The sequence below is a fragment of the Neoarius graeffei genome, chromosome 15 (assembly GCF_027579695.1).
Source record: "Neoarius graeffei isolate fNeoGra1 chromosome 15, fNeoGra1.pri, whole genome shotgun sequence".
NCBI classification, from domain to species: Eukaryota; Metazoa; Chordata; class Actinopteri; order Siluriformes; family Ariidae; genus Neoarius; species Neoarius graeffei.
Window position 1 is genome coordinate 25417949 of NC_083583.1, and position 12313 is coordinate 25430261.

The following is a 12313-nucleotide window of genomic DNA, read 5'->3' on the forward strand; positions in this document are numbered from 1 at the left end:
CCTCACAGCAAGAAGGTCCGGGTTCGAGCCCGGGGCCGGTGAGGGCCTTTCTGTGTGGAGTTTGCATGTTCTCCCCGTGTCCGCGTGGGTTTCCTCCGGGTGCTCCGGTTTCCCCCACAGCCCAAAGACATGCAGGTTAGGTTAACTGGTGACTCTAAATTGACCGTAGGTGTGAATGTGAATGGTTGTCTGTGTCTATGTGTCAGCCCTGTGATGACCTGGCGACTTGTCCAGGGTGTACCCCGCCTTTCGCCCGTAGTCGGATGGGATAGGCTCCAGCTTGCCTGCGACCCTGTAGAAGGATAAAGCGGCTAGAGATAATGAGATGAGATGAGCCCTATTCCACAACTGAAGTGATCCATATTATGTCACGAACCGCTCAACTATGTAAAGATTAACAATACCCATCATTACTTTAAGGCATTGTCTTTTAATTAATAAAAATAAAGAAAAAACATTGAATTAGAAGGCATGTCCAAACTTTTAACTGATATTGTATTAACTATTTATTCCCAAACATTTATCCCCTGCATCCACCGGTCATGTGAAAAGAATTAAGAAAAAACTGCAGATCAACATGAGAGAAAATTGATTTTACTGACTGAGGTGAGTGTCAGTGAAGTACTGGAAGTCAACTGCAGGAGGAGAAAAGAAGGCTAGGTCTGGTTTTATAACGTAGGATGCAATTTTCCCCTATTACTAGCATGATCAATCATTTTCAGTGGAGCTGTCATAAAACCATTTTATTAGTATGGCAAATGCCACATTCTGAACAGCATCATAATACATTTAAAACATGGCTTATAACAATTGCATAAAGAACATTTTCTGGAAAAATATTTTCAATTCTAACACTTTAATGAGGTATTTTCATTGAAGGGTATCCTTCATGTGTCATCTTTAAATATCAAAATATCAGACCCAAGTTCAAAGCCATTTGTGATGTGTTTCTTATTGATAAATCATGATACACACATTTGTCAACAATTATGACACTAATTTCAAGCTCTCATGGGAATCATACAGCGTTTAAATATGTGGATCATTTTGGCAGACTGATGAAGCCCCTCTGATATGTGGTAAAATAACTTCACAATATGTTCAGCAGTGTGTAAAGCCAAGCTTCAGAATGCAGCTTGTTGGCTTTGAGCTACCTTATAGAACACCGAAAGCTTAATGCCATTTACTCCATGTGAATGATGACATTGATGAGTTATGTTTGCAATCCAGTTCACCTGCTGTTTTGAAGGGGAAAAAAATGAATAAAATTTAGATCTTGTGAAAGAAGGCTGTGTTCCTTTCTCCACCCTGATTATGCGTACATCACCTGCTGAACTCCCACAGGTACAGTAAGAAAGACCTCATGATAAAGGCAGCTTATATGAGAAAAGCGATGCGATAAGATACATGTGAAGTCTGATTTAATCTTTACAGATTTCATCTTTACGTCACAACGTTGACTTTATTTAGTGGAAAACCAATGTCATGTGAATACATCAAGATCATAAGTTATGGCAAGGTTTCAATTTAAATACATAAAAAAATTATTAAAAAAAGTTCCAGAAGCAAAATATACATTACAAGGAGAGTCATATCAAACACACTGTTCATTTAGACAATAGACATACTATTGCATGGGTGTCAAAAAGCACAGCTTAAGAGGTGTGTGTGTGTTAACTGCAAAGAGTGTGGAGCTCTGCCTTGATTTTTCGGAAGGAAGGACGCATTCTTGGGTCATGCTGCCAGCAGCGATGCATTAGGGTATAGATCTCATCTGGACAGCCACTGGGAGCTGGCATACGATACCCTGTGATTAACAGACATCACATATAGAATGTCAGCCATCACATTTACAGTCTTTTTTTTTCATTAAAAAAAAAAAAATCACCAAAACATTCTTGGTCCTACAAACAATATACACAAGGTTTGTAGTCAAAACAACATATAAAATGAACACTTCTGAATTTTGTCTGCTTAAACCTGTGAGGTGTTGTGGTGTCTGAATTCTGAAAAATACCCCTCAAAAAAATTAAATAAATAAATAAAATATGAAAAATAGTTTGGGCCAAAATAAGGCTTTTATGCCTACAGCATAATTTGCCACCTCAGCTTTAAGAAGCCATAAATCTGTCTCACCTGAATGACATGGAAATGTTGTACTGTTTAATTTTGCCTAGTCTATCTTCCTGCAAAGATCATTTGGGATATTAAAAAACAGTTTAACAAATATGCTGGTAAAAACATTCAGCCTGTCTAAAGATGTGTAAAAGCTTGCTGTCTAAAAGCAATTTTCTCACACCGAACCATATGCTTTGATCAAGTGCTGGAGAGCTACATGCCATAGCAAAATTAGACAATCAGTTCAGTTTGTAATTAAATACTGCCTCAGGTGGTTGACGATGCTGTCCAACCTCCTTGAAGATCTTGAAGTCTTCATCACGTTTCTTAAAACAAACATATAATGAAAAAGAATGGCCAGACTGGTTTGAGCTGACAGGAAGGCTAGGCTTGAGGCAGATGGGCTACAAAACTAGACAGCTGAAAATTAGAAAAAGACCAAGTGATGTTTTTCCAGTTGTTCCACTGAAATCTTCCAGTTTCATTGAGCCGGTGCTCACTGTAGCCTCAGAAACTTGTTTTTGGCTTACAGGAATGCAACTCATTGTGGTCTTATTGCTTACTGTAGCTCTGCTGTTGTAGTACATCTGCCTAAAGGTGCACCTGTTAAAGTGATGAGTGTCTATGTTAACACACACACGGCCAGCAGCCAGCAAGGGCCTTTGTGTGTGGAGTTTGCATGTTCTCCCCATGTCTGCGTGGGTTTCCTCCGGGTGCTCCGGTTTCCCCCCCACAGTCCAAAAGACATGCAGGTTAGGCTAATTGGTCTCTCTAAATTGACCATAGGTGTGAGTGTGAATGGTTGTTTGTCTCTGTGTCAGCCTTGCAATAACCTGGCAACTTGTCCATGGTGTACCCCGCCTCTTGCCCATAGTCAGTTGGGACTAAGTTCCAGCTTGCCCGTGACCCTGTAGGACAGGATAAGTGGCTACAGATAATATATATAGTGCCTTGAAAAAGCATTCATACCCCTTGAACTTTTTCACATTTTTCCACCTTACAACCATGAACTTAAAAGTTTTTTATTGAGATTTTATGTGATAGACCGACACAGAGTAGCACATAATTGTGAAGTGAAATGAAAATGATAAACGGTCTTCAAAATTTTAAACAAAAATCTGAAAAATGTGGTGTGCATTAGTATTCATCCCCCTGTACTCTGATACCTCTAAATACAATCCAGTGCAATCAATTGCCTTCAGAAGTCATCTAATTAATAGAGTCCTACTGTATTTAATTTACTCTCAGCATAAATACACTTGTTCTGTGAAGGCCTCAGTGGTTTGTTAGAGAACACTGAAGAACAAACAGCATCATGAAGACCAAAGAACTCACCAGACAGGTCAGGGATAAAGTTCTGGAGAAGTTTAAAGCAGGGTTAGGTTATAAAAAAATATCCCAAGCTCCGAATATCTCAAGAAGCACTGTTCAATCCATCATTCAAAAATGGAAAAAGTATGGCACAACTGTAAACCTACCAAGACATGGCCGTCCACCTAAACTGACAGAGCGAGCAAGGAGAGCACTGGTCAGAGAAGCAGCCAAGAGGCCCATGATCACTCTGGAGGAGCTGCAGAAATCCACAGCTCAGGTGGGAGAATCTGTGCACAGGACAACTATAAGTCGTACACTCCATAAATCTGGCCTTTTTGGAAGAGTGGCAAGAAGAAAGCCATTGTTGAAAGACGGGCATAAGACGTCCCGTTTGCAGTTTGCCAGAAGCCATGTAGGGGACACAGCAAACGTGGAAGAAGGTGCTTTGGTCAGATGAGACCAAAGTTGAACTTTTTGGCCTAAATGCAAAGCGCTATGTGTGGCGGAAAACTAGCACTGATCATCACCCTGCACACACAGGGTATCTGCACATTTTTCAAGTACAAATTTAAAGACTTAAGACCTTTTCAAGACCTCTAAATGGAAAAATTAAGACTGTACCATGACACAGAAAATGATAAATATGACAACTTAAAACTGTTTTCTGCAATAGTTTTTTTTTTTTACTAACTTTTTAAGAAAAATGCACACAATTGGTGAACAACAGGGTGCATCAATGGCAACTGTTACACATGCAAACAGCTGAAGCAAAGTCATGTGTTCTGGGCCTGCAGAACTACTGTAGCAACAAGGAGAAGACTGGTGTTTACTGGAGAAAACACCATGAATCATTTCAAAAATGAAAACAATAAACCGCAAGTTGAACCAGCTGAACAACCTTAGCCGGCATTATTTAAGGCAAGGCAAGTTTATTTATATAGCACATTTCATACTCCGTGGCAATTCAATGTGCTTTACAGAAGTAAAAGCAAAACAGTAAACAATAGAAAATAAAATTACATAAAATAAATGGGGTAGAAAAATAAGAATTAAACAATAGTAGAAATAAAATTAAAGCCGCAAGCGGCCTCGACGGGCCCTCGCGCCAGCGGCCAAGGGGGGCGGGGGCATGCGTCCCCGCGAAATACCTTCCACAGCTTCTGCGGCAAGAGACATTACTCCCACAATGGCGACAAAGCACAGAATTGGACACATGGCAACAATAGGGTCTCGCACTGTACGGTGCTCGGGGCCTAATAATAATAATAATAATAATAATAATAATAATCCTTCAAAAACAATAGGGTCCCGCACTGTACGGTGCTCGGGCCCTAATAATAATAATAATAACTAGAAACTATATGCCAAGCAGGCACCTTAATGCGAGAGGCAAAAATCACAACACGTTAGGGGGCGCTATAGAGGCCCTGAGGCCCGCCTGGATCTGGGCTTCTGGTTCTCAGGAGTGGTGGCAGTCTAAGAAAAAGGAGCCAAATTTCGTGTGTTGTCGACCATGGCAAGCGCCCCAATAAGGGTCTTGTAAAGAGTTTGCTTGCCAAGTGTGACAAATCAGAAGCTGCAATATCATTTTTGCCATAACCAGCACCCCCAGGGGCGAAAGTGCACAAAATTTGGCGTATATGTCAGGTGAGCTATGAAGAGTTTGCGTATGAAGTTTGATGACAATTGAGTAAGTAGAAGATGAGATATAGATTTTTGAAGAAAAAATTTTTTGGTTTTTCCCATGTCAGTAGGTGGCGCTATGCTGTACATGAGCGATTATGAGTTGGAAAAATAAGTGTCTACAACAGCAACGTACAATCACAAGGTAGTGGTGTGAAGGAAAAGCATTGTGGAATTATTTACCAAAAACCCGTTTTGGAGCAATCGCGTCGGCCAAAAACAGCGCCCCCCATGGACGAAAATTCCCAAAATGTGGTATACATGACATGGGAGGTAGTAAGAGGGTGGCCGTGAAGTTTGACCACAATTGAGGAAAGATTGGATTTTTTGCCCAAAAACAGCGCCCCCAGTGGCGAAACATCACAGAAATTGGGTAACATGTCAGAAGCCCAATGAGTGATTTGCGTGTGAAGTATGAGCAGTTTTGAGCAATTAGAAGATTTGTTATGAATTTTTAAGCATGTAAAATTCTGCATTGAAAATTGATTGACGTATAACTTCTGAACGGTTTACCCTACGTGAAACGTATTTAGCAACTTGTGTCAGCCATGTCTGTAGATGATGTGTATCAATTTTGGTGACGTTCCTATGAACGGTCTAGGAGGAGTTGCGCCGTCCTCGTGGCCATGCATTTCGCACAAAAGTGAAATTACCTCACTTCCTGTTGGGCGTGGCTAATGCATTGGCATTACATTTTTGTCCGGCTTAGTGAGATACATATGCGTACCAAAGGGCATGCCACTACTACAAACTACATGGCAACCAGGCACCTTAATGTGAGAGGCAAAAATCACAACACGTTAGGGGGCGCTATAGAGGCCCTGAGGCCCGCCTGGATCTGGGCTTCTGGTTCTCAGTAGCGGTGGCAGTCCAAGAAAAAGGGGCAAAATTTCGAGCGTTGTCGACCATGGCAAGCGCCCCAATAAGGGTCTTGCAAAGAGTTTGCTTGCCAAGTTTGACAAATCAGAAGCTGCAATATCATTTTTGCCATAACCAGCACCCCCAGTGGCGAAAGTGCACAAAATTTGGCGTATATGTCAGGTGAGCTATGAAGAGTTTGCGTATGAAGTTTGATGACAATAGAGTAAATAGAAGATGAGACATAGATTTTTGAAGAATAAATTTTTTGGTTTTTCCCATGTCAGTAGGTGGCGCTATGCTGTACATGAGCGATTATGAGATGGAAAAATAAGTGTCTACAACAGCAACGTACTATCACAAGGTAGTGGTGTGAAGGAAAAGCATTATGGAATTATTTACCAAAAACCTGTTTTGGAGAAATGGCGTCGGCCAAAAACAGCGCCCCCCATGGATGAAAATTCCCAAAATGTGGTATACATGACATGGGAGGTAGTAAGAGGGTGGCCGTGAAGTTTGACCAAATTTGAGGAAAGATTGGATTTTTTGCCCAAAAATAGCGCCCCCAGTGGCGAAATATCACAGAAATTGGGTAACATGTCAGAAGCCCAATGAGTGATTTGCGTGTGAAGAATGAGCAGTTTTGAGCAATTAGAAGATTTGTTATGAATTTTTTAGCAAGTAAAATTTTGAAGTGAAAATTGATAGACGTATAAACTTCTGAACGGTTTATCCTACGTGAAACGTATTTAGTAACTTTTGTCAGCCATGTCTGTAGATGATGTGTATCAATTTTGGTGACATTCCTATGAACGGTCTAGGAGGAGTTGCGCCGTCTTCGTGGCCATGCATTTCGCACAAAAGTGAAATTACCTCACTTCCTGTTGGGCGTGGCTAATGCATTGGCATTACATTTTTGTCCGGCTTAGTGAGATACATATGCGTACCAAATGGCATGCCACTACTACAAACTATATGGCAACCAGGCACCTTAATGCGGGAGGCCAAAATCACAACGACTTAGGGGGCGCTATAGAGGCCCTGAGCCCCGGCCAAGTTTGGGCTTCTGGTTCTGAGTAGCGGTGGCAATTCTCGGAACTGGTGCCAAATTTCGTGCGTTTTCGTCCATGGCAAGCGCCCAGAAAATGGCCCAACTGCGGAGAAAAATAAAGAAGAAGAAGACGGAAGAATAATATAATAGTGAACTCTTACAAGAACAATAGGGCCTTCGCCCATTCGGGCTCGGGCCCTAATAATAAAATGAAGTAAAAGTTCAGTAAAAGAAAAAAAACCCAGCAGAATAAAATAGAATAAAAGTTAAGTAAAATTTAAAACATGCAGAGACTGTAAAAGTAAAGAGTTTAAAACATGTAGAGATGACAATATTAATAATTTAGCAGAAAGCATCTGAGAACAGCTTAGTCTTTAATCTAGATTTGAAGCTGCCAACAGCAGGAGCATTTTTGATGTCCTCTGGGAGTTGGTTCCATAGCTGTACTGCATAGTAGCTAAAAGCTGCTTCATCACACTTTATTTTAACAACAGGTTTTAACAGTAAATTTTTCTGCTGCGATTTGGTAGATCTGATTGGGTTAGGCCGCTGCAACATATCAGAGAGGTAATTGGGCCCTGTACCATTTAAAGACTTGTACACCAGCAGCAATGCTTTAAAGTCAATTCTGTAGCTTACTGGAAGCCAATGAAGGGACCTTAGAATTGGAGTAATGTGCTCTGTTCTTTTTGTTCGTGTGAGAACCCTAGCCGCTGCATTTTGAACCAGCTGAAGTCGTTTGATGGTCTTTTTTGGCAGGCCTGTGAAAAGGCCATTGCAGTAATCAACCCTACTAGAGATGAAGGCATGCATAAGTTTTTCCAAATCATTTTTTGACATAAGTCCTCTTAGTTTGGAAATGTTTTTTAGGTGATAAAATTTTTAAATCCCCAAAGATTATCTTTGATGATGTGTGATTGTGTCTCTGACAGCAAAATCAGTCTGAGTGCCGTACAGTATACAGCTGGCTGAGGTAGTTCTCAAGTATCTTCTGCATTATAGCAGGTAACAGCATGAACCTGTTTATGCAGTCATACAATCATCAGAGCGTTACATTAAACACAGAAAAACAACGGTCACCTTTCATAACCATTATCAATATTAATCAATGTGTTGTAATAACTAAACTATCAGTGCAACTATTATATCAATGTTCATTATTCAAAAATAATCATTAATTATCTATAATCCATGAATAATTGTTTGTATTACTACTACCACTAATAATAATAACTATTTTTTAATAATAATTTAAAAAAATCTCAATTTTATAACATTTTAATAATCACTACTTATTAGCTATATTAATTAATAATGAATAGTGTAGCAATTATTATAATTCAGTATTACTACTTAATTAATAAGCAGTGATTATCAAAATGTAATTTAATAATAAGTAGTAATCATCAACTACTAAATTATACTAATAAATAATAAGTAGTGATTATTAAAATGCTATAAAATTGAGTTATAAGATTAGTTAAAATTATTATTTAAAAAAATTATTATTATTATTATTAGTAGTAGTAGTAGTAGTAGTAGTAGTGATACAAACAATTATTCATGGATTATAGATAATTTGTTTTTAATAGTGAACATTGATAACTGAACTGATAATATTAACAAGTATTACTAGTAGTATTGTTTATTATTAGTAGTAGTAGTACAGTTATTTTATATCAATGTTCACTATTTAAAAAAAAAATTATAATCCATGAGTATTTGTTTGTATTCTACCAATTACTACTTTTTAATAATTATTTGTAATAATTTTTAATAACTTAATTTTATAACATTTAATAATCCCTAGTACTTATTAATCACTAATTCATAAGTAGTAATGATTAATAATCAATAATTACTATTACTACTAATTATTATTAGTGGTTAATATTATTCTTATTATATTAAAAACACTGTTGTAAACGATAAGTAATAAAACAAACTTTTTGTGCAAATTGTTTATATTGTATTATATTTAGAATTATTGTATTTTCTGGAGTTCTTTTTAATTGAGTTTTGAAATAAAGATTGTTTATATATTTATATTAAACTTAGTACAATAAACAATGTTAATTATGTTTAAAAAAATGATGCTAATCATTATTATTAGTAGTATTTCCTATAAGTCCCATTTTCCACCTGACTCTTGTGCACATGCGCGAACCCCCCTGCGTTTCACTCCGGAGCGCTTGACCTCTAACACACGCGCGCCTCGTGTCCGTGAAAAAACAGTTTCCCAGTCCGCCATGTCCCCAGCGCTGCGTTATCGTCTTTAAAACACATTTGTGCGATCCAGTGCTTTTTATCGCAAACGATTCTTCTCCTTATTTTGGGGGTATTTGTCATCCCCCAACCACTTGTCATTAAACAGACATCTTCCCATAATTATCAATGCTTTCTAGCGCCCACGTAAGCTACCTGCGTATCTCTCACTCTTCACAACCACCGCACCGCATCACACTTCCTCCAGTAGCCTCCTAACATTAGTTCTTGATCTACGGAATGCACACAAGATGCACAGAACCAATGCTGCCCCCAAAAGGTACGCTGATCACTTTTAAAATTATGGTTAAAAAATATACCCCAAACCGGATGGAGACATTTCACTCGTTCGGTCCAATATTAAATTTAATACCTCCCTTTCGAAAATTCCAGTCATTCCAAACAATTTAAGACATTTTTAGGCCTTGAAAACTGAAAGTTGTATTTAAGACTTTTTAAGGACCCACAGGAACCCTGGACACACCATCCCCACTGTGAAACATGGTGGTGGCATCATCATGCTATGGGGAAGCTTTTCTTCAGCAGGGACAGGGAAGCTGGTCAGAGTTGATGGGAAGATGGATGGAGCTAAATACAGGGCAATCCTGGAAGAAAACCTGTTGGAGGCTGCAAAAGACTTGAGACTGGGAAGGAGATTCACCTTCCAGCAAGACAATGACCCTAAACATACAGCCAGAGCTACAATGGAATGGTTTAGATCAAAGAATATTCATGTGTTAGAATGGCCCAGTCAAAGTCCAGACCTAAATCCCATTGAGCATCTGTGGCAAGACTTGAAAATTGCTGTTCACAGATGCTCTCCATCCAATGTGGCTGAGCTTGAGCTATTTTGCAAAGAAGAATGGGCAAAAATTTCAATGTCGAGATGTGCAAAGCTGGTAGAGACATACCACAAAAAAAACTTGCAGCTGTAACTGCAGCAAAAGGTGGCTCTACAAAGTACTGACGCAGGGGGGCTGAATACTAATGCACACCACATTTTTCAGATTTTTATTTGTTTAAAATTTTGAAGAGCATTTATCATTTTCATTTCACTTCACAATTATGTGCTACTCTGTGTTGGTCTATCACATAAAATCTCAATTAAAAAAAAAACTTAAGTTCGTGGTTGTAAGGTGGAAAAATGTGAAAAAGTTCAAGGGGTATGAATACTAGAGAGAGAGAAGATGGATGGATGGATGGATGGATGGATGGATGGATGGATGGATGGATAACAAGGGTGCAGCTATGGAAATCAAGGTTAGATGGGTATGGTCTGTGCCTGAACCTAGTGAAGATGGAGTATACCGGTATGGAATCTAGTTCACAAACAGATGGCAAATCACCATCGATGGGCAGGATCTTCCCAAAGTCACCCAGTTCACATAGCTGGGTTCTGTCGTTTGTGAGGCTGGAGATACCTTCCAAGATGCCAAAGCCCATGAAAATGCCGCCTGGCTGAGATGGTGAAAGGTAACAGGTGTACTTTGTGACAGCAGGATGCCGACCAATTTGAAGGCTCAAGTATATAAGACTGTGGTACGCCCAGTAGCACTATATGGCTGCGAATGTTGGCCAGTCACTGTAAAACATCAGCAAAGTCTACCTGCTATGGAGATGAAAATACTACGTTGGTCTCAAGGACTCACTCTACTAGACCATGTGGAAAATACGGAAGTCCATAGGAAAACGTGAGTGGTTCCAATCACTGCAAAGATGAGACAGTGTCGCCTCTGATGGTATGGCCACATCATACGAAGCTCAGATGGAGCAGTGGCTAAATCTGCAACAGCACTGGACATTCCAGGCAAGCGGCCACATGGAAGACCCAAAAAGAGATGGGCTGACTCAATAAAGGAGGACCTAAAGTCCACAAAAGCAAAACCAGAGGATATCTTTGATAGGAGTAAGTGGAGACAGTTGAGCAGAGCTGAGGACCCTGCACCCATGCAGGACTAACGCAAGGAAGAAGAAGAAAATATTTTATATATGAGAGAGAGAGAGAGAGAGAGAGAGAGAGAGAGAGAGAGAGAGAGAGAGACTGTCTGCTGCAAGGCATAATATTGTACCAGGTCACTTTATCCAAGAATAAGGGGAAATAATGAGTGAAAGGAATTGTAGTTACAGAGAAATGTTTATGAACCAGTTCTTAAAGATCACCAGCTCAGTATGCTCAATCAAATGAATTTGAAATAAAGTTCAGTTTAAACTTGGTTTAACTAACACTAGCGCACAGCCTGCTGGCAACTGCTGTGTGCACATCATTTCATTTCCAGAACTGCATGTTTGTCTACATTTGATTTCTACTTGCCAAGACATGTGCGTTTTTTTTTTTTACAAGTTTAATAATTACTATTAGGGATTCCTTGGCTTCTCTGTAGCTTTGAAAGCAGACAATCAAGAGAAGAACAACTTCTTGTGCAACTTGACTATATGCAGCCATAGTTCAAGTGAGGAAAAAAAAAGTGCCAAATGTGAAAGCACCTTTAGAGTGCTCATTCGCACAGTGAATTTTAGCACTTTGGTGATATCAGTGTGGTGATATCAAGAACATTACAATAATGCTTAACAAAAAATATACTGTGCAGCCCTGCATTGTGTCTATAAGTTATGTGCCTGCTACTGTACACATCTGGTGTGCATCTGGTGTGAAGTACTGGGGTGTTGGCTTAACTTTAAATAGAGAATTGCTCTTTATGATCAAACTGTGTTTGTTTACACAGCTGTACTGCACTGCAGTTAATGTCAGAAACCAAAGTGAAAACAGAACATAGAATAAATCAACCAGAAAATGATCTTTCGCACAATTAAAGATTACATATTGATTCTTGGGCGGCACAGTGGTGTAGTGGTTAGTACTGTCACCTCACAGCAAGAAGGTCCTGGGTTCTAGCCCAGCGGCCAGCGAAGGCTTTTCTGTGTGGAGTTTGCATGTTCTCCCCATGTCTGTGTGGGTTTCCACCAGGTGCTCCGGTTTCCCCCATGTAGGTTAGGTTAATTAGTGGCTCTAAATTGACCGTAGGT

At 39.5% G+C, this 12313-nt stretch overlaps 1 protein-coding gene across 3 annotated transcripts in view; it reads right to left on the reverse strand.

Annotated features, from left to right (window-relative positions):
• Positions 1-780: 780 nt before the first annotated feature.
• fes (FES proto-oncogene, tyrosine kinase) overlaps positions 781-12313 on the reverse strand; it is an 86267-nt gene continuing 74734 nt past the window's right edge. For all 3 annotated transcript variants that reach the window (XM_060941071.1, XM_060941070.1, XM_060941074.1), the window contains one exon: positions 781-1807. In XM_060941071.1, the coding sequence (XP_060797054.1) occupies positions 1674-1807 (134 nt within the window). In that variant the 3' untranslated portion in view covers positions 781-1673. The remainder of the gene's footprint in view (positions 1808-12313) is intronic.